Consider the following 20,794-nt stretch of genomic DNA (forward strand, 5'->3'; position numbering starts at 1 on the left):
ACTATTGCTTTTAAGAGATAATCCTTTGTTAACGGGGGTCCTTCTTCAGAGCTTTTTGCCCGGGAAGGCACCCAGACGTCTGTTACTTTGTTTTTATTGTCTCATATTGTCCTAACCCTAATTGTTCTTTTTTTATTACTCTAATTCTATTTTTATAACCATGTTATTACTATTAAACTTTTAAAACAAGTGATTGGCATTTTTCACAAGGGCTAAACAAGCAGCGCTTGACTAGCCCTAAAGCCTGCCCAGGCGTGGGAGCTCAGCAAGGGCGCGGGCCCAGCGCCCCACGGGAACACCCAAATTCGCCGACAAAGCCGGGGCGCCCGGAAGCACCGAAACTGCGCGCAGCCAAAATCACCCCCGAACATTGGAAGAGCTCGCCCAGTTTCTCTCTTCAATCACCGCAGAAGCGGGGGAGGAGAGGGGGCCGGACCTCCAGCGCCGTTGGGCGCCGCCATCGCGAGTCTCCTCCCCCAGTGGGCGCCGCCATCTTTTGCCGTGCCCGTACAGCGCGGGCGCCGCCATCTTGTGCACTCCCCGCGCGGTGTGCTGGCCATGGCGGAGCTGCCGTGCCGCCTGCTGCTCCTCTTCCTTGCGGCCGCCGGGGCCAATGCCAGTATAGTGCTGGACGAGGTGCGGCGCTCGCTGGACCTCAGCACGCACCTGGCTAAGATCTCGGCCGATCTCAGCCTTGCCAACGCACCCGGCGGCGCAGCCGCCTCCGCTTTCCTGCTGGCTCTGGAGCCCGGGCTGGAGCCCCGCCTGGCCCACCTGGGCGTGCAGGTGAGTGTAGGGAGTAGGCAACGAGCACCGCGTTCGGGGATGCTGCGGGCGCTGCCCGGCCCTGCGCCCGAAGGGACACGTCGGCACTGCCGGGCCCTCAGCGCCGCTCCCGGATTCTGCAGGCGGCCGGGAATGGGGGGTGTGTGTCGCGGGTGAGGGCGGAGGTGAGAGGCCTGGGAGATGATTAACGGCGTCTCGGCTGGGGTCGCCGTCAGCACGAAGCAGGTCTAGCAGCTACAGGCAGTGCTGGGGCGAGGACCCGGCCCTTAGCCACCGGAGGGTCGGAGGAGCAATAGGACAGTACTTCTGTCCTAGCCCCAGAAGTATTGTCACTTCAGATAAACTCTACATCCACTAGAGAGAGGTACATACAGTGCTTCGTAGTATATCTGTATATAGGGTTCTGTATTATACCTCAACTGGTCAAGCTGTATTCCCCGTGGCCTGCTCACTCCCCAGTCACTAGGGAAATCATAAAAAATTGGATCAATATTTTCATTTGTGCAAGTTATAGTGACTGTGCTGGCTTTGGAATTAGGCAGAGGGAACATGAGAGTTACCAGAAACCTCCAGTATCTGTTCTTGCAGACTTGTCTACACTGCTGTTTGTATTTGTGAACAACGTTATGAAAGGGCCTTTAAATATTTTTTTTTCTTGCTAATTTAGTTATATATAAGCTTGTACTTTCTGGGAGACATACCCCTTAAAAACTCCTTACAGGGACTGTACAGACTCGTCCTCCATGTGTTAAGTCTTTTAAATAGCAGCACACTGATCCCGTATGTTGTTTGGGAACAGGTGAAAGGTGATGAAGAGGAAGAGAACACCTTGGAAGTGAAAGAGACTAAAGTTAAGGGCAAAAGGTGAGTATCACCCTCTAAGGTCAATACCTAGAGCTGTGCATGGGGTGGTTCATAATTTTCCTCGCAGTGAAGCAGAGATACTACCCCAGTTCCATTACCTAGAGATCACGAGGGTTTTCTTCCTCAGCAGTGCCCAGTCTCTTGTACTCAGTGCCCTGGCCCCCTGGGACACCAAGTAAGAGAAGCATTTGATCATGCTTTTACCCATGACTCCATTTTGAGCTCTCAGACTGTTGGCAATGGTGGCTACAGAGAGTTTAATACCCTGTGGCTGTGTGTAGAGCACCACAGAGCACTAGGTACCATGGCCCAGTACAGGCTCTTCCTGCTCCTGGGAGAGAGGATGCTACTGTTTGCATCAGGCTCTGTACTGCCAAGCTTGGAATATTATGTAGATGCTGCAGACAGGTTTTCTGAGCCATAAGAGCTGAGAGATGAGCAGTGCCTGTAAAGTAGCTCAAAAGCACAGTGCAGCTGTGTTCTAAGAGTACAGTAGCTGTGGAGTTAAGTTGCCTGGGTAGATCTTGGCTTCTGACATGCTTGGATGTCCCATGTGATCCTGCCCTTGGCCCACCATGAAGTTTGTTTGCTTCTGGCATCACCTCGGTCTGTCCAGTGAATCCTTACAGATGTGATGGAGTCTCTATCCATTCTGTAGAACCTCAGTCCAAAACCTTGCTCCCATTCTGGCCATTCCTTAATTTCAGATCCTGTGGGCAAAAATCTGAGAATGAACAGATTTTGTGGGAACAGGTGCTTAAGATGCTTGTGATTTGTCTTCTGCACCTGTACCCATGCTTCCTGTGATAAAGATAATTTCTGTCATCTGGAGAAGAATGGAAAAAACTCTTGCTGAAACTTTGTAAGTGCCAGATTAGGGAGGAGTCACCATTCCGCTTCCAAAAAGGTAACTAGGTGTTTTTTTGTGAAGCAAGGACTGTAATTATGCCTGGGCGTAGTTCAGCCTGTGCTACTTCTGCAGCACAGTAATCACACCTGCTGGGAGAAGACGTTTCTATGGAGGAGCGAGTAAAATACCTGCCCAAATCACACATTACGGATGTGATACATGGTTGCCTGTCCACAGGGGATGTTGCCGTGGGTGGATCTGAATGCTCTCTTAAGGGAGGTCCCACATAACTTACCTGTTCTTCTCCCTTCCAGTGGGAAATTCTTCTCAGTGAAGCTGCCATCTCCTTTGGCCCCAGGAGCTAAGGTCCGTGTCTCTGTTGAAATGGTTTTCACACACGTCTTACAGCCTTATCCCACCCACATCACCCAAAGTGAGAAGCAGTTTGTGGTCTTTGAAGGAAATCACTATTTTTACTCACCATATGTCACCAAGACCCAAACAACCCGTGTCAAACTGGCCTCCAGGAACTTGGAGAGTTACACCAAGCTGGGCAACCCTTCCCGCACTGAGGACATGATTGAATATGGCCCCTTCAATGACATCCCTCCATACAGCCAGGTAAATTTCTGTGCAAAGGGGTTGTGTGTCTGCAGAGAGCATCTTCCAGATATGGAAGATGTGTTTCAGAGACTGGAGAGTGGGAAGCAGAGGCTTTCACATAGGATTCACAGGTCAGCCATGAGTTAGACTGTGTGCAGGCCAAGAACATGGGCGTCTGCCAGGGAGAGTTCTCTGTGGCACGTGGAGTGGATCATTGTGAGGGGAGCTTGCTCCTTACTTAAGATCTAACCGTTTATCTATTTTTTTCCCTCATTAGGACACTCTGAAGGTGCACTATGAAAATAACAGTCCATTTCTGACCATCACCAGCATGACACGAGTCATTGAGGTTTCTCACTGGGGTAACATTGCGGTTGAAGAGACTGTTGATTTAAAGCACACAGGAGCAGTGCTGAAAGGGCCTTTTTCCAGATACGACTACCAGAGACAGCCAGACAGTGGGATCTCTTCTGTCAAATCTTTTAAGGTTGACATTTTGTATATGTGTTTTTTATAACTGTCTCTTCTCCCTTTCTTAGATCCCCAGAGGAAAAAAACAATGCAGTTGTCCTTTGCCTTTTGTTTGGTAACCATACCCCAGTAATAAGTGAATATTAAAACTCTGGTCTGTTTTCAGATAAAGCTTGTGCTGGATAGGAATAGCTTTTGGAAGCAGCATTAGGCGGTTATACCGTTTATTGCATTTGCTGGTTTAACAGGCTTTGTGTACCAGGGCAGGAAGTGTTTCTCCACACTCCCATCCCTCCAGTCTCAGGGACCCTCTGAATCCTTTACCACTGTATTGAGAGCTCTGCTTTGGGTTTTCCACTGTGCAAGGACCATTCATTCTGTCCCCACCCCCTTATTTTCAGAGTTGCCTCTCATATCCTCCTCATGTTGAACAGTATTAACTGGAAATTCACCCATTCATTCCTTGCTCACAAAGCACTCAACAAGAACTAAAGCTGTGGCTCTCCTAGACAGATGTAAAAAGTATTACATTTTCTCATCTGAACCAAAACCTTTCTCATTGCTTGTAGCCTCCAGGATTGGTTGTTGTAATTCTTTAGGATGGTGCAGCCAAACAGAAATCTCATTTTGTTGAGTGTAAAGCCAGCAGGCCCAGTCAGCTGGGGCAGCAAATTGGAGTGAAAAGGGAGTTGCTGTCCTGGTGGGCGTGATGAGATCCCTTGCTGTCTGGGGAGTTTGAAACTCAGCTGGAGAAGGCACATGCATTTGGATGCCAAGTGATTTTAGTGCTGGCAGCCACTTGTGGGATTGCTTATAGTAGCACAGTTTTACCACTCAGTGCAATTTTGTCCTGTCTCATGTGGGAGCACAGTTTCTCAATGCTTACTAGCCTTTATGGGTTTTGCCAGTTTCACTGGAAGTAACTCCCCTCTGATGCACTCACTGCTGCTTCTCTCCTTACAGACCATTCTCCCAGCTGCTGCTCAGGACGTCTATTACAGAGATGAAATTGGCAACATCTCCACCAGCCACCTTCTTGTTCTGGACGACTCTGTGGAGATGGAGATCCGTCCCCGATTCCCACTTTTTGGGGGCTGGAAAACCCATTACATCATTGGCTATAACCTGCCAAGCTACGAGTACCTCTACAGTCTTGGTGGGTGGCTGAGGGGAAGGGAATAAAAAACGTCCTCCTGTGTGTTTAAAGGTAGTTGCCGTACAGAAAAGAATTGAAAGCTGGTACACCAGATCTTAGCAACAACAGTTGCCAAATATTTTTTCTAGAATATGCAGATCCACCTTTTTTGTGCTTCCTTCAGGTTTTTATAGACATCTGGTTAAAATATATCTGAGTAAGCTAGTGCCCCCTGCTGCACAATTATCCATGTAAATTATGCTCCTGCCCTGGGTGGGAGCTGAGCTTCAAGACTGTCCCTTGTTCTCTGAGGAACTGTAACTACTCTCTGCTCTGCACTCTTAGGTGATCAGTATGCCCTGAAGATGAGGTTTGTTGACCATGTGTTTGATGAGCAAGTTACAGACTCTCTGACTGTCAAGATTGTCTTGCCAGAAGGAGCCAAGTAAGTGTGATTCCTCCTGGCTTGGTACTACAGACAGTGCTGTGTTGGTGGCAATTCTCCAGTCTGCTCTAATGGTCTGGGGACAGTGAATCAAAACTATGACTCGGCGTGTGGAGATCTTGGAACACAATTTTGCTTCCTTGTAGAGCATTGTTTAACCTGCATAATTTACCTTGTGCTAGAGGCTACAATTGCCCAGACAAGTCCCTGGATTACATCATCTCAGACACCACAGAGTAATATGGGACTCTGGTTTTATCCACAGGAGTATTCATGTGGAGAGTCCCTATGAAATCAATCGTGCCTTGGACGAGCTTCATTACACATACCTGGACACTTTTGGACGTCCTGTTATTGTGGCACATAAGAGCAACCTGGTGGAGCAGCACATCCAGGACATCGTGGTGAGTGTGGCCTCTAAGCAGTTGTGCATATGAATTCAGCAGCTTGGTCAAAACACCTAAGAAATAAACAATTGTTGGACTACTTGGGTGCTTTCTGCTGCTGCCTGAGGAGAGGCATTAACCCTGCAGTAGCATGGGATACTGCTCAGTGTTTGGAACTTCTCTTGTAGGTTCATTACACCTTCAACAAAATGCTGATGCTGCAAGAGCCTCTCTTGGTGGTTGGAGCCTTTTACATCTTGTTCTTCACTGTGATTGTCTATGTCAGGCTGGATTTCTCTATCACTAAGGTATGAAGGATGAAGAGCCCTATGGGAATATAAGCAGATTTCTCAGCTGTTGAATGGCGATTTTTCATACCAATAATTCTTGCTGGATGTTTCTACCATTCCAGTGTTTTACTGGTTGTTTAAAGTCCTGTTTTTCTTCAGCCTGAGCACTGGTACACCTGTAGGCCTGATCTGGTGTTATAAAGCTAACTTTGTGAAAGAGTTTTGCTTGCTGCATAAAAAGGAATCCCCCTGAGAAGAAGGGATGTCTGCAGTTCTCCCTCGGCAGTGTTTTCTCTGTTAAACTATTTGTTGGGCTCGACTGAGTGCTGAAAGGTGCTTCCCCTAATCAGCACTTGAACCATTTACCTAATTACTATCAGTTGACTTAAATGCTAAGGGAACAGTTTTTATAGCAGTCCTGTGGCAGACTGCAGGCATGGCATGTGGCAGGTCAAAGATATGACTGCTTTGATTTTCCCTCCTGTCCTCTTGCAGGATCCAGCTGCTGAAGCCAGGATGAAGGTTGCCTGCATCACAGAGCAGGTGCTTACTCTGGTGAACAAGAGGCTTGGGCTGTACCGTCACTTTGATGAAGCAGTGAATAAATACAAGCAGTCACGGGATATCTCCACCCTGAACAGTGGCAAAAAGTCTTTGGAGATGGAGCACAAAGCCCTGACAAATGAAATAGCCTCTCTGCAGTCTAAACTGAAGACAGAAGGCTCCGACTTATGTGATAAAGTAAGAAATACAAATTTATTTTATAAGCTCTATTTTTCTTGGCTTTGTCAAGTATAAAGGAGTTTTAATTGGGGTTTTAGTGTTTGCAGCTAGTATAGGTTGGGTTTTTTCCTATGAAAATGGCTTGATCTCTGCAAGGGCATGTGAAAAGTGTTATTTTTGCAGTAATCTCAGTTATGCAGCCCTGTAACACAATCCTGATGCTTCTCATTGAGCTCATGGCAGTGACACTTAAGCAAAAATGGAAACTATCAACACATTAACAGTTCTAACTTCACTAATCACACCACTCAACCCAAAATCTCTTCCTCTTATTTTCTTGCGCATTTGCATTTGATGCTGACAGAATTTTGGTAACATGATGCTCCTTTGGGGGTGTTTTGTGCTACTGTGTTGAAAGCCTTGGCACAATGAGCACGCATCCACTATCCTTCCCTTCAATATATTTTAACACTTACGTGAAACAGGCACTTAACAACAAAGGAGGGATGCTTTAGTCTCTAAGGTCCATTTAGCCAACAGCCACCTTCGTTAATCTGTTCTTAAACTCAAAGAGTAGCTCTGTTATTGCAGACCTGCCACTCACACCATTGAACATTAACTGTAGGGACACAGCTTCCAGTTGTCAGAGCTGTGATTTAGCTTGAAGCCTTTGAAATCCATCATTAAGTACTCTTTAGCAGTCTCCAGTAAGGCTCCTGGGTTCTTGGGGCCCCTTTTATCTGCACTCCTTAGTTAACCATTCATGTGTTTAGTTACCTCATAATGTGATGGCTCAGGAGGCAACATTCAGGGATTGGAGATGTTTCTACTTAGCACTGACTTCATCTTTTGCTATCATCTGCCGTCTCTTCTATTCCAGCTTCACTGTGGGGATTTTGTTGTTTTGTTTTGTCTTTTCTAACACTCCCTTGGTTTGTCACCCTGACAGGTAAGTGAGATTCAGAAGCTGGATGGCCAAGTAAAGGAACTGGTCCTGAAGTCGTCAGTAGAGGCGGAGCGACTGGTGGCAGGCAAGCTCAAGAAGGACACGTACATCGAGAACGAGAAGGTGCATTCCACCAAGCGCCAGGACTTGGTCTCCAAAATCGACAACATCCTTGATGCGCTGTAACTCTGCTTTAGCAGCTACACAGAGGGGAGAGGTATGAAAGGAGATGAGAGTGATATACTTTAAGCTGAAACTCACTCCCAGCAAAATTAGGGGAAAAGTTGATGTGGAATGTCTGAAAGTACATTTTGGTTTTAGATTTTTCTATGGAGCCTGTCTGTTCAGCAGCACATGCTGTGCAAGGAACCATGCCATCATGTTTCACTGGGTAATGGGATTTCTTTACCAGAGGTGAGACTCAGCCAAGTTATGAAACAGACTCCTGCTTTTGGTTTGCCCTGTATAGATGTGCTCTGAGTAAGCGCACACAAGGAGCCAGTCTGAGCACAGACACACTCATGGCAAAGCTGAATGTCTCAGCTCTGGGAAGGATAAAAGATACCTTTGTTCTACTTGGAAATAAAACAGTCACTGTCTTGCATGTATGTGTTGTGCTGGACTGGGGGGGGAGGTGGCCCCATCCTGCTCACAGCCAGGCAGTGCAGTTTCCTGTGGAACGGAGTTCAGCCCTGACTACTCTTGCTTCCTGTCAGCTGTGTGCCCTGAGCAAAGCCCTTTTTCCCCAATGTCTTGGTTTGAAAAGACAGGTATCTGCTAGGGAGAGGCGGGCCCTCTTAGGAATGGGGAATTCCAATCCCTGCCCTCCAAGTTACTATAATTTAGAAGATTAAAAAGGCTTTTCAGTCAGAGCTATGGGGAAAGGAATAACAGTCCTTTATTAGTAAATATAACAGGACAAACAAACAAAAATAATAATAAACAGAACCAAGAACGCCTAGGGACTTTGTCTCACAAGCCCCGGGCAGTCTGATTTCCTGGGACCCTGAGAGCACCAAGCCGAAAAACTCCGGGGCTGGTGGCTGGAAATGGTGGGTTGTCCTGGCAGGCAGAGCGGGGGTGTCCCAGCAGGCAAAGTGAGCAGTGCTGAAGAAGCCGCGACCGCTGGATGAGGCTGACCCAGCTCCAGCAGGGCAGGCGAGGGGCTCCGAATTCCTGGGCGCTCCAGCGGATGATAGAATTCCCAAGACTGGACCCTCCATCAACAGTGGAGTCCTCACGCAGCCATCAGTCGACCGACCGGCCCTTCCGAAACGGAGAGCTGAAGAAACCACCCTTAGCTCCCGGAGCCTTTCCTTTCCCCACCCCCCCCCCCCAAACTAAGTGATCTACTTTTGTGTGGGTCAAGTACCCTTTAAGCATCAGTATTTAGTCTCTTAGCAACTTATGGGGGGGAAAAATTCTATAGGAGAACTTAACCCCCAACACCCAAGGCTGTGCATGCACCTACACGCTTAGGGAGAATAACAACAGAGCCCCTCCTGCCATCCTCTTACTGTGTGCTGCATGTGACAAAAGTCCCTGCGTCCCATGTGCTGTCCATGTAGGTCCTTACAGTTAGATACCTTGGGGGGGTGTATGCAATCCCCTGCTAGTATCAGTCTCCTAAGACTTTTTCCTGTGCATCTTTGCCTCAGTTGAATACCCCAGATGTGACTGCAGAGGCAGCAATATGGTTTTTCCCCTACTGCCTTTGCCTGGTATAGTTGTTTGTATCAAAGGGGTTAGAGTTCCTCATACAGAAAAAAAATACAGAAGGGGCTGTGTGTCCCTCTCTTTGCCCTGAATTGCAGCTGGTGGTAAGTGGTGTGTAGCCCTCTCCACTGGGCACCTGCAGCTTTCTGTGTGAAGCAGACTCTGTAGAGAGTCTGGAGGTTGCCTGCAGACCAGGCAAAGCACATTGTTGCCCCACAGAACAGTGCCTCATGAGGAGATTAGTGTCAAATGTGACTGTGCTGGGGAGTGAAGGTTTGCCACAATACCTCTGGCACCCTGTGAGACTTGAGGCAAACAGCCCCTATGGCTCTGTGCTGCCTGCAAGTCCTGTGCTTGGGTATGCACAAGCAGCCAGACACTTTTCAGCCCTTTGCCAGGCTGCTCTCCCTCTGTCCTGGACCTGCATAGCCCAGGTCTCTGCTCCTTACTAGCCCCTTTTAGCTGAGATAACAGTTGTCTTTATCCTCTCCTGGGATACTTTTCTCCTACAGAGGATGCAGTTAGTTGGAAAGCCCTCTGCCCAAGACAACTCAGCTTCCAAAGTGGTTTTTTAGTCAGAAATGTTTTGCAGCAGGCCTGAGCCCAGGCACCCACTACCATATTGTTACCACGTACCAGCTCTGTCCCATGCCCACAAACATCACCTGGTAGCAGAGTGAGGAAGCCTAAATCCCTGCCTGTGTGTTCACTGTCCCGCTGCTGTGAGGAGCCCTGAGACAGTGAGTTGTGCCTGACCAGCTGCAAATAGCTAAAATCAAATAAATTCTCATTAATCCATCAAGCCAGAGCACACACCAGAGTCAGGGAGTACCAGGTGCATTCAACCCAGACAAGAGCTGCCTGTTGGACCCAGCCAAAGCAAGTAGGTCCAGAGGATAAGAGGAGGGATCAAAATGGTGATCCCAAAGATACCCTTAACCTTCCATTCCTGCAGCAGAGGAAAAGCTGTGCCACCCTTCTCTCCCAGATACCACTTAAGCCTGGCTGAACCCACAGCTCAGACCCCCGTGGGTACAGTGGAGTTTGTGCCTGCTACTAATCCCTGTGGGGTTGATAGTGCCTGTGTCTTTCTATCCCAAGGGGATCTAATCAATCGACATACATCTCAGCCCACACAGCTACCGGGCAGGTTCAGATACTGCTTGTTAATGGAAACCGCATCTGCAAAGACAGCAGCTATAAATAGGATTAATGCATGCAGCTTCAGCTAGAAAGGCCTCTGGTCCCCAAGGAGAGCTGCCTCAGTTCCTGAGGCCGAGAATAAAACAGCCAGTTATGAAGTGATGCCTCACTCCTCTCCAAACAGCTCCTTTCTGCCACCCTCCCTGTGGGAACATGCCTCCCACACTGCTCCCTGAGCCCCTTCTGCCCCAGTGCTGCTCCTGCAGCAGCACATAGGTGAGGGAACCTTTTAACAGACACAGCAGCAGAGTGACCTAGAAACCTGAGCCATTTCTGGATTCCTGCAAATTTACTACTGTGAATAAATTACAAAAAAGGGAAAAACCACACCACCTACCAGGAGTTTAGGATCTGCAGGAGCCAGGGGACGGGCAGAGGAGCAACACCTAATGGCAGCAAATGGACCAATTACGGCTGTAGCTGTTTGTCTCTGCCAGATTTAAAGGGAGCAGCTTCAGTCCATGGGGTTGGGGAAGGGATGAAGGTCATTGGGTCAGGAAGGTGGTCATCTGTTCATCTGCTGTCTTCCCCATCTGCTGTGAGGGCTCTAGGGGACCTTATTTCAAAATCTCTCCTATGGTTGGGTTTTACAAGCTGTAAATACATCCAAATAGTTTCCAGTTGATCTCCCTGCTGAGACTCCATGACATACCCACGTAATGCTCCTTGTCAGATGTGTAACCCAAGGTGCCCACTGAGGACAGGAAGGAGCTACTGCAAAGCAGCTCAGATGGAGCTGTCAGGGAGCTTGGTCTCTCGTCCGTGTAGTTCAGGTGGGGCTTGCTTTATTCCTCCAGCCACTGTTACCCTGCTGGCTTCTGCCACCAGGGCTGGCCAGGGCTAGCCTTGCCAGCACCATTTTTGGCTGGCTTTGGGATCTCCCTGAAGTCCAGCGGCTGCTTTGCGAGGATATCCGTTTTTTCTTGCAGGTTTGGCAGGTCATCAACTGTGAGGAACTGGAGCCAGCAGTTTCCCAAAGCATCACAGCCAACCTTGGGCAGCGATGTAGGCACTGCCACCAGGGAATCCAGGCACAAGGGCTCCACTTCCTTTTAGCCACTCATGGCCATCTAAACCTGAGACCTGTGGGCAGGGGGAATCCCAGGCTGACTGAGACTGACCATCTCCATTTTCCTGCTGCCTTCAAACATAGCCAGGCCTTCAAGAGAGGTGGGAGCTGCTGAAGGACTGTCTCTGCTGCTCTTCACAGAAGCTTTTCTGAGCTAGAAAGTTCACTTGCTCAGAGATCTTGCTGATCTTGCTTGAAAGTGATCTTGCTCAGAGAAAATAGCCTGGGGAGGTTGTTAGGAGTTGGGAGTCATCTGCCAGGGGATATGCAGAACAGCAGAAGGAAAAGCTCAAGTATAGGAGCATTTGAGACCCTCCAGCAGATAACATCTCACATCTAATTAAATCTGAGCCCTTCTGGGAGTTCGTGTTTAGTTTTGTTCCTGTTTAGTTTTGTTTAGTTTTGGAACCAAAAGGTTGGAAGGGCTGAAATTTGGCTCCGCAGCAAAAGGAGCAAATGCAGAGAAGAAAAAAGTGTATGGAGCAGAAGGAAAAGGAAACCACACAAATGCAAGATTTGCCGGTGAAAGCGAGCAGCCATGATTTCAGATCCCAGCACAGCATAGCTACCTGCCTTGCATGGGCATCTCATTGCTCCCACCACCTTCCCACACCTCCCCTGCTCACCAGGATGATACCCACACCCACAGCTTCTCCTGGGGGTCCTGAGCAGCCAGAGAAGAGCTTTTCTGTCTTTGACTTCTCGTTTACAATCTGCCAAGGGAAAATCTGTAACTGAAGACCAGCCCAGGAGGCCCAACCCATCCTCCAGTGGATGCTTGACGTCAAGGGCTGGAAGGAAACTCAGGTTTTATAATAGGTGCATGGTAACTCCCATCCACAGCCTCTGGCCCTAGCCAGCCCCTTATCCATCCTCTATGGGTGGGGAAAACTCATTGACTCTTTCTCCCTTCCCCATGCTGACACCTTCCCCTCTGCTTGACAGGGACCAACCACACTTTCTATTTATTTTTCATCCAACAAAAGAAAATCACTGGGCTTACCTCAGAGCAAATCCTGCAGGTCTGTGGTTGGCTCTATGGCTGCCATGTCTCTGTACATCTTGCGGGAGCTCATGCAAAAGCACACCTGGTTTAGCAACATCTCTTCCAGTTGACCTGACCCTGCCACTTCAGCAGGAAGCAGAGCTGGAGCACATGCTAAGCACCATGCAAGCAGTCTTATTTTAATGCTGCCTGCTGCATTACAGCCTCTGGGAGCACACCCTCATCACACCTGTGTACACCCTGCACCAGCACAGGGAGTTTGAGCAAGTTCTCAGGGTCAACAGCATCCGTGGTCTGTCCATGGACCATTCCTGCAGGGACCCACAACTTTGGGTACCCTATCCCTATGGCAGACATGGTGAACATTCCCTGCCAAGCTCCACAGAAAGACAGACTACCCACCTACTGTTTCACCATTTCCCTCCCTCCACCCCTAGTAATGCTGCCTGGTTCCCAGTTTACCAAGTGTGTCAGCTGCTCAGCACCATCTGATGGCTTTGGACCAGACCCAGAGACTGGTTTAGCCAGTTTGAGCTGCTTCTGGCCAAAGGGTAAGGGATATCTCCATACCTTCTTTCCCAGCACCTGCTCCCTCACTGGTGCAAGGTGGGCAGTGTCCCAGAAGGGGACCATGTCCTACCAGCAGCAGCATTGGGATGATGACCGTGTCTCAGTGGGCGGCAGTGCTCAGAGGGATGGGAGAAGGTCCCCATGGATCTTCTGGTGGGGCCTGTGAGGCCCAGAGTACTGCAATGGCACCTCCCTGCCTTCACTGCCACTAGAGGCCGACAGTGCCAGGGGAGTGGCACTGCCATACTGGATACCCCCACCTGCCCTGTCTCTGGCCACTGCTGGCCACACCACTTGGGGGACCCATTGCTACACTAGCACATGGGTCAGCTCAGGCCTAAGATGGAGATGAACATCATTCATTCTTTCTTTTTCTTTCTTTTTCTTTTTTTTTTTTTTTTTTTTTTTTTTTTTTTTTTTTTTTTGCTTAAATTTATTATTTTTTCTTTTCCCCCTCTTGCTTCTCTTTGTCCAATTTGTCTTCAAAGCTGACATGAGAGAAAACCCCAAATGACAGCGCCTGCCCAGCACAGTTTTACCACAGTATCCTGAAAAAGGCATCTGGTGAGCTGATAATGCAGGGGGGCTCCGGGCGGGAGCCCCTGCCGGAAGCAGAGGACTGGTGGCGGTTGAAGGGCCAGTGCTTCAGCATGGGCAGCAAACAGAAAACGTCCTCAGGGCACAGGGAGCTCCTCTGGGGCTGCTCCAGTGTTTTGAGGCACAGCCAAGGCAGCCCACCCCACTGGGGCCAGGGTGGGCTCGCTGGGATCCCCATCCTCCCTTCTCAGCCCCACTGCCCCATCTTGTGCAGGGCTCCAACTTTCACTGTTGAGCTTCCTCCTCCTCCCAAAGACAGTAGTCATGCACACTGAAGCTGGAGGAGCACCCAAGGGTCAGTGTGGGCCTTGCCTGCCATGGCAGACCCAGCTTTGATGGCTCTGGTGTCAGGGGATGTCCTCCATTTATGTCACTTGTGTGGCTCTCTGTAGTGCCCAACCTGAAGCCTCTGCCATGCCAGGGGCTCCAAAGATGATGAGGAGCATCCATTCTTCTCCATGGGGATGTGAGGGCTGAGCATGGCAGTGGTTCACGAGACACAGCCAAGAGGTGCAGGGGCATCACTTGGCCAGCAGGGATGCAACTGCCTCAGCCTAACAGCACCGCTTGGAGAAAGCCAACCCCAGCAAAGAGTGACCCAGGAGTATCCCACGTCTCTTGAGTTCTGCACATCATGGGAACTCAAAAGAGAGGAGCTGCCCCCAACACCTCGGAGAGCACAGAGGTAGGGAGCAGAGAAGCTGTGAGCTCACAGCTAAAGCAGGAGCCACACAGCACAGTGTGTTGGGCCCCTCCTCACTGAGGGGAGATGTTTGCTTCGGCATGCAGGCTCTGCTGGCTGCCTCCATGTCATTGTGTCTCTGACCACTATACCCTGCCACATCCAGCTGCTGGACACACAACCTGGTGGTTTCCCCCCATCCTTCAGAGTTCCTGACTGTATTAGGCTCCTGAGTGGCTGTGCAAGTAAGGCTCTGCCTGGAGCTTGCCATTAGGACATTTTACTCTCAGCCAGGTACACAAGCAAGAAGACCATGGGTACTTCTTGCCCTCTTACTTTTGAATTGATCCTGAATGGAGCGGTCCAGGGCTTGCTAGGCTTGGACCAAAGTCCAGAGATGATGGCTAACCACATACCCTCCCATGGTGAAATATTCATGCTCATCACCCACAGAGCAGCATCACAGTGGCAATTGTTCTGAACAAGGATGGGGGAAGGTGATGGTAATGCTTGGCACCTCTTTGGTAAACCTGCTATGCAAAGAGAAAAAGGGACTGGTGAAGGAAATGACAGTGAGGATCTCAGAGCCAGCCCCCAGGGCTGCTGCCGCTAAAAGGCAGGACAGTGTCCTCAGCGAGATCCAGCTGCTCAGGGTCCCAGGCAGCCAAAACCACATTTCTCTGCTGCTCAATGTACACACCAACACACTTGTGTGGTGTCTTGTGTGCCTGTTTGGCACCCAGGGAGATTATACAATCTCAAGGCATTCAGGGAGGGATGATGAGGAGCATTTAGAGAAGCTGGTGGTGAAAGAGCACATCCACATGATGTGTGTTAGCAGGGACAAGGTGTGTGCTGAGGAAGTGAGTACCAGCTCTGGGCAGGTGAATTACTGAGGTGCTAAGGCTAAAAAGAAATAATACAACCAGAACATCAGAGTGAGCATCCCAGCTGAGAGTCCTTGATAGATTGGTCCTTCATATGAGGGGGTGCTGTTTGGGATACAGAACACTTGGCTTGCTTGAGAAGGAGCTTGTGGGACAAAACTACAGGGGTTGAAGGATTCCTCATCATCCAGATAAATGAATGACACTCAGTTCTGAATGAGGCTGCAGCTCTCCAGCAGGTGGGTGGATGCAAAAACCTCCTAGCTCTATCCCAGTTAACAGTCTGAGAGTAACCTGTGAACAGCACCACCTCTGTGAGTGATAGGAGCAGAGCATGGGCAGCAGCCACAGGAGCCAGGAACACAGGAGAATGCCCATCCCAGGAGCAGAGAGCTGGGCTTGCACCCTGCCTACCCTCCCTTCTCACCCCATCCCTGCTGGTTCCTGCACCCGCAGTGCCTCTTGCCTCTGCTTGCATGGCCCATGCGGGGTCCTAGGTCAGCTGTGCCCGCAAGATTGGGTGTAACCTCCACCTTGGGACATTCCTGTGCCAGAGATTTAGAACAGGCAGCAGCTTTTGCTACCTTTTGGTTGGGCTGTGCCACAGGGCACCTTCACATGGCAGCTTTTTGAACTAGCAACAATTCTATTGCCAAAATTTGTTATCCTTACACTTTACTGATGACTTGCAAGTGGACTTCAATTTTTATCATATGTATTCAGCATCCCTGGATACCCAATGCATATAGCGTGGGAACAAGGCAGCCCAGACAGGCACTTCACCCCTTGCTCCTGCATGATTTACCCCTGACTGGTCACAGAAGATTTTGTCACCCACCCCTGCTATCTGTACCCAGGACTGTCAGCTCCCACTCTGGCACTGCCCACGTCCAGCCTCACAGGCAGGAGCAAGCATCACCTTTGCAATAGCTCGGCTGGCACAGGAGCATGTGTTTGCAGTCGGCCCCTCTACCCACTCCCCGGCAGACCTGCGAGGAGGGAAGACACAAATCCGATTAGAAAGGGACTGAGATTGAAAGTGCCTCACCCTGACTCTTCATCCAGCCCAGGGGAGAAAAAAGTCCTTGGTTCCCCTTCTTCTTGCAGCTGCCGCTGCTCGGGGGATGCTGTAGGTAGGAGCCTCCTCCTTGCTCTAAGATTCCAGCCTGGCAGCCCTCAAGACGTAGGCATTCTCCAGCTCCGCGGGGCGCAGGGCTACCCCCAAAGTTCCCTGGCTCCTGGCCGCCACCAGGGGTCCCTGCAAGCCTGCACTCTTCCCGCGCGGGGACAAAGGGACAGCCTGGTTCCCCTGCCTCCGCCCACTCTGGGCTGGCTTTTCGAGGGATATTGCTGGCCAGGCTGGCACAGCACAGAGCTAAACCCCAGGCTCGGCATGCAGAGAAGGATGCAGGGCAGAAATACGAAGGATGAAGGCGGGAGATAGGGCAAAGCTGTGAGTAGGGTGGACATAGCCCCACGGGATCCCAGCTACTGTGACTCCTTATTTAAGCCTTGCTTTGGGGCTGTTTTTTCTCCAGTTTATCCCAATGAGACTTTTGTTTGGCATGAAACCATAGGCAGGTGTTAAGGGGCTTGGATACTTTTTTGGGAGACACATACAAAGTGCCCAGGGCACAGATGGGAATGGGGAGGGAAGGTGAGGCGCTGGAAGCTGGGTTAGGACATGGATTTTCTCATTCAGGTGGGAAAGAGCATGTCATCATACAGAGCAGCAAGGAGGGCAGAGGGAAAAACAGTGCACTAAAGGCAGTGGAGTAAAGGAGGCCTCTGAGACGCTCTTGTACCTGCATGGTTGGAAGCTGTGGAGTCCTGAAGAAGCTGTGGACCGGGCAGTGGGAGAGATACAGGATAACCAGTCTTTCTCTGGCAACGTGAGCAAGGCTACAGCAGCTGATACCAGTGACAAGGGGAGCTTTGCTCCTTACACAGCCATGGAAAAGCACCTTCTTGCAGCAGAGAGTGCTCCCATCACACTCAAAGCTTTGCTGGTAGGCAGCAGACCAAACCCAGCCTGGGCAGAGACCCAGAGAAGATGTACATTAAAGTCTCAGGCAGCGAGCAGTGCTGATGTTCCTGTTCAGGCTGGTATAGAGGGGCAGGTCCCCCACCTGTAGACGTGGGAGAATTTGCAGAACAGGGCTGACAAGCGTGATAGACACACTTCAGGAAAACCCTTTGTCCCTTCCTCTCTTCTCAAAAGCTGTAGGGGGGGATGCAGAATCTACTCCCTTCCCCTCCTCTCCCCCCACAGTGTGCTCCAGTATCTGTTTGAATGCTCTCTGCCTCAGTTTCCTCCCCTCTGACAATCTGACATTAATCTCTCCTGCACTGCTGTCCTGGTCACATTCATTTTTTATCACAGTTCCGTTAGTGCCTGGCTGAGCTTTCCGGGCACTGGTGGAGCATATGTGTGGAGTCCCCATGCCGGTGCTGCCAAGCTCCTGCAGTCCTGCTGCCACCAGTCACCCCAGTGGAACTGCCCCCACCCTCACCAGTCAGAGCTGCTTACCACATCAGGATACAGAGCAGTATACCAATTCCGGACGGGCTTATTTCAGCACTCTGGTCAACCGCAAATGCAGCGGGTTTCACAAACACGGCATGTCAGACCCATGCAGCCTAACGGATGTTCCAGCTGCTCCAAGAGACCATGCTGACAGCAAGAACCCCCAAAGCCACCCCAAAGAGAGCCCAACCCAAGTCTGGTGTCTCTGCTCCAGGCCAGTCATCCTGAGGCTAGGTAGATAAGAAGTTTGAGGTGTGTTGAGCTTCTTCGGTTCTCAGTCTCGTTTGCAATTGCACTGCCTGAGCACGTGGCAGGCTGTGAGCATGGCAGATGCTCTGCAGTGGCAGTTTGGGTGCACCTGTGGCACTTGCCTTTAGCAGGTGCAAGGTGTTGCAGAGCAGGATTGTGCCAAGCCCATGCATGACCCATGCTGGCAGAGCAGGCCCGGGCAGATGATGGCACGCGGTCAAGTTCCCTGCTGCTTAATGAGTTATCAGAGCTAATAAGTTATCACAGACCAACAAAAGCTGGCGCTGCCAGGCTGTGGTTTCAACAAGTAGACCAGGCAATCACTGCAGCTGACTGAGAGAGCAGCTGCTTGTGCTGCAGTAAATGCCCCTGGCACTTCTTTGCTGACCTCTGCAGCTCTGTTCAGGTACATGTTTCTACTCACTTAGATTTGGCTTCTGGTGACGTCAGCAATAATCTCATAAGAAGGAACATGATGGAGCAGGCACAAAAGGCCCTGCACAGAGCAGGAGAGCAGCCTGGGAGTATTCCATGTATGGACACAGGTTCCCCCCTGCTCAGTGCCTGCTCAGGACATTTCCCTGCTCAGGGAAACAACACCCTGTGTGCAATACCCTTCCTGCAGCTTTGCTCCTGGAGCTGCATCCAGTCCACCTGTGTCTTGGATTATGTATCCTAAAAATTTGTATTCTATTTCATCTGTTAAAAGCTGTTTTTTTGGAGATGTTTTATACTTCTCTTGTAACGCCAGGGGGGAGGGGGGCAGATGCCTTCTGATAATGGCCCAGCCATTAAAACCTAGTGGGCAGTTTCTTGTCTGTTTCACCACCCCTCCGTCCTCCAGGGGGACGTCTTCTGAAAATGGGCCATTAGGGCCCACCAATGACATGACACATTCAATCATCCCATTGTGAGATGCTGCACCCAGTGGGGGAGGAGTCAGCTGTTCCTAACTAGATAAAAACTGGGACTGAAGGACACAAAGTATCAATTTTTTTCCACTAGATTCCCAGGGGAAGACCAGACCCATCTCGTCACCACTGGGCTTTCTACAGGACCATCTCTACTCCAGAGGACCACATCTGTTACTCCAGGAGGACTTATTTGGACTGCTTCCAACACCCTGACCCTGTGAGGGTTTTAAAGGATTTTTGTTTGGTTGCTTGTTTCTTTTTTTGTACTACTACATTTTTATTTTCTTTTTTTTTTTTTTTTTTTTTTTTTTTTAATATTCCTAGTAAAGAACTGTTACTCTTATTCCCATATCTTTGCCTGAAAGCCCCTAATTGTAAAATTATAATAATTTGGAGAGAGGGGTTTACATTCTCCGTTCCAAGGGAGGCTCTAGCTTTCCTTGGCAGACAACAGTCTTTCAAAACCAAGACAACCTGACCCCTGCCCAAAGCCCCCTGAGAAGGTTTAGCCCCCTGCCCATGCCCCCAGAGGACCATTTTCAGGCAGAAGGTGCTACCTCAGTGCTGGCTGCCTGCATAGGCTGCTAGTGCCCTTGTGACCATGCTTTCCACAACTGCACAAGAGCAGCCCTTGCAGTGCTGATGTGTGTTGCTGTGCAAGAAAGCCCTGGGGAGCAGCAACTCAGGAAGTCAGGTGTATTGTGGCTCTCCACGTTTTATTTCTAATTGCACCTGATTGCAAATGATTAAAAAACAAACAAAAAACCCCACTATGCACACTTAAGCTGTTTACCTGCTTATCCCCACTTCTCCCAGGCTCTTCTGCTGCCACCAAACATGTCCCATCAACCCAGGGGTCTCCAGAGCTCCTAGATGGCAGTGATGGCCTTGTGTAGTACAGATGCTCTGGGAAAAAGCTGTTGACCACAGTGGACTCCCTCTGCTCCAAGGTATTGTCAGAGTCCCCCTGTCCAGTGAATTTCATTCCTCTTGAGTCAAATATAATTTATACAACCAAGAAATAGAAAAGCAAACATCTGGCCCAAAATACAGGTAGCTTCATCCTCTGGGAACAGACATTGCCAGGGCAAAGGGCTCACCCCTGTCATCAATAACTGATGGGCAGCACAGACCTCCAGGGGCTTGCAGTGGGGACCTGGACTGTCAGCAGCAGAGAGGTACTCAGATCACCACCCTCTCTCCTCTCGTCTCTCCCCTGAGGAGAGGTCTGTGCCCTGTTTGCCTGCCCCCAGTACCACTGGTGCTGGGGGGTCCTGCAGCACACTGGAAGGGTGTCCTGTCAGAGACAGAGCCACAAAGCAGTAGCACTTGCTCCAAGCGTATCCTGCCTGTGTCAGGAGGCAGAGGCTGCTGAGAGACGTCCCTCTGCCTGTCATCAGTGCAGCTTCTTCTCTTCAAGGTCCTATTGTGCCCCTTTGAGCACATTGGGAAGTTTTGCCAGACTAATCCTGCCTGGATCCATCCCCTCTTAAACTGGGAAAACAATGCCAGCCCTTAACTTTGTAATCCCAGCAGGCTGGGGAACATGCACACTTTGCTTTGAAGGCAGCCTTGCCTCAGCCCATCTGTGGGACAGGGCTAGGAGCCTCTGTCCTCTTTTGTCATCCTGTGACAGCTCCAGGAGACATCTGTCACTGCTGGCCTGGTGCGAGCATCTGGCCAAGCCAGCATAGCCTGTTGGAGGGGGCTCTGGGCACCCATTGCCCCAACCCCGCCCCCCTCTCCCCTACTGCAGCAGATCCAGTTGGAGGGGAAGGGCTCCTCCAAGCCACCACTGGGACATGCCTTCCACAGAGACCCAAGGGCCAGTGGCTCAGAAAGCCTTTCAAGAGGCTCTGGGGCAATTTGCCCAGC

At 50.2% G+C, this 20,794-nt stretch overlaps 1 protein-coding gene and 1 long non-coding RNA gene across 6 annotated transcripts; one reads left to right on the top strand and one right to left on the bottom strand.

Annotated features, from left to right (window-relative positions):
- Window positions 1-487: 487 nt before the first annotated feature.
- Window positions 488-19,033, top strand: RPN1 (ribophorin I). 5 transcript variants are annotated; one of them, XM_040076134.2, is made up of 11 exons: window positions 488-786; window positions 1,586-1,650; window positions 2,815-3,121; window positions 3,381-3,590; window positions 4,538-4,730; window positions 5,055-5,154; window positions 5,420-5,558; window positions 5,729-5,848; window positions 6,326-6,571; window positions 7,503-7,716; window positions 7,821-8,103. In XM_040076134.2, exons 1-10 carry the CDS (start codon window positions 559-561, stop codon window positions 7,683-7,685), a joined length of 1,791 nt encoding a protein of 596 aa, XP_039932068.1. In that variant the 5' UTR covers window positions 488-558; the 3' UTR covers window positions 7,686-7,716; window positions 7,821-8,103. The 5 variants fall into 5 exon arrangements, with proteins under 5 accessions (XP_039932068.1, XP_039932067.1, XP_058278181.1 ...); XM_040076133.2 differs by lacking the exon at window positions 7,821-8,103 and adding an exon at window positions 11,348-11,859 and having other exon boundaries at window positions 498-786; XM_058422198.1 differs by lacking the exon at window positions 7,821-8,103 and adding an exon at window positions 19,011-19,033 and having other exon boundaries at window positions 509-786.
- LOC120758177 (uncharacterized) lies at window positions 13,614-17,966 on the bottom strand. Its single transcript, XR_005702794.2, has 3 exons — window positions 17,760-17,966; window positions 17,035-17,358; window positions 13,614-16,218 (listed from the first exon to the last, which is right to left on the bottom strand). It is a non-coding gene; the product is annotated as an uncharacterized LOC120758177 (long non-coding RNA).
- Window positions 19,034-20,794: the final 1,761 nt, after the last annotated feature.

This window comes from Hirundo rustica, chromosome 12, assembly GCF_015227805.2.
Source record: "Hirundo rustica isolate bHirRus1 chromosome 12, bHirRus1.pri.v3, whole genome shotgun sequence".
NCBI classification, from domain to species: domain Eukaryota; kingdom Metazoa; phylum Chordata; class Aves; order Passeriformes; family Hirundinidae; genus Hirundo; species Hirundo rustica.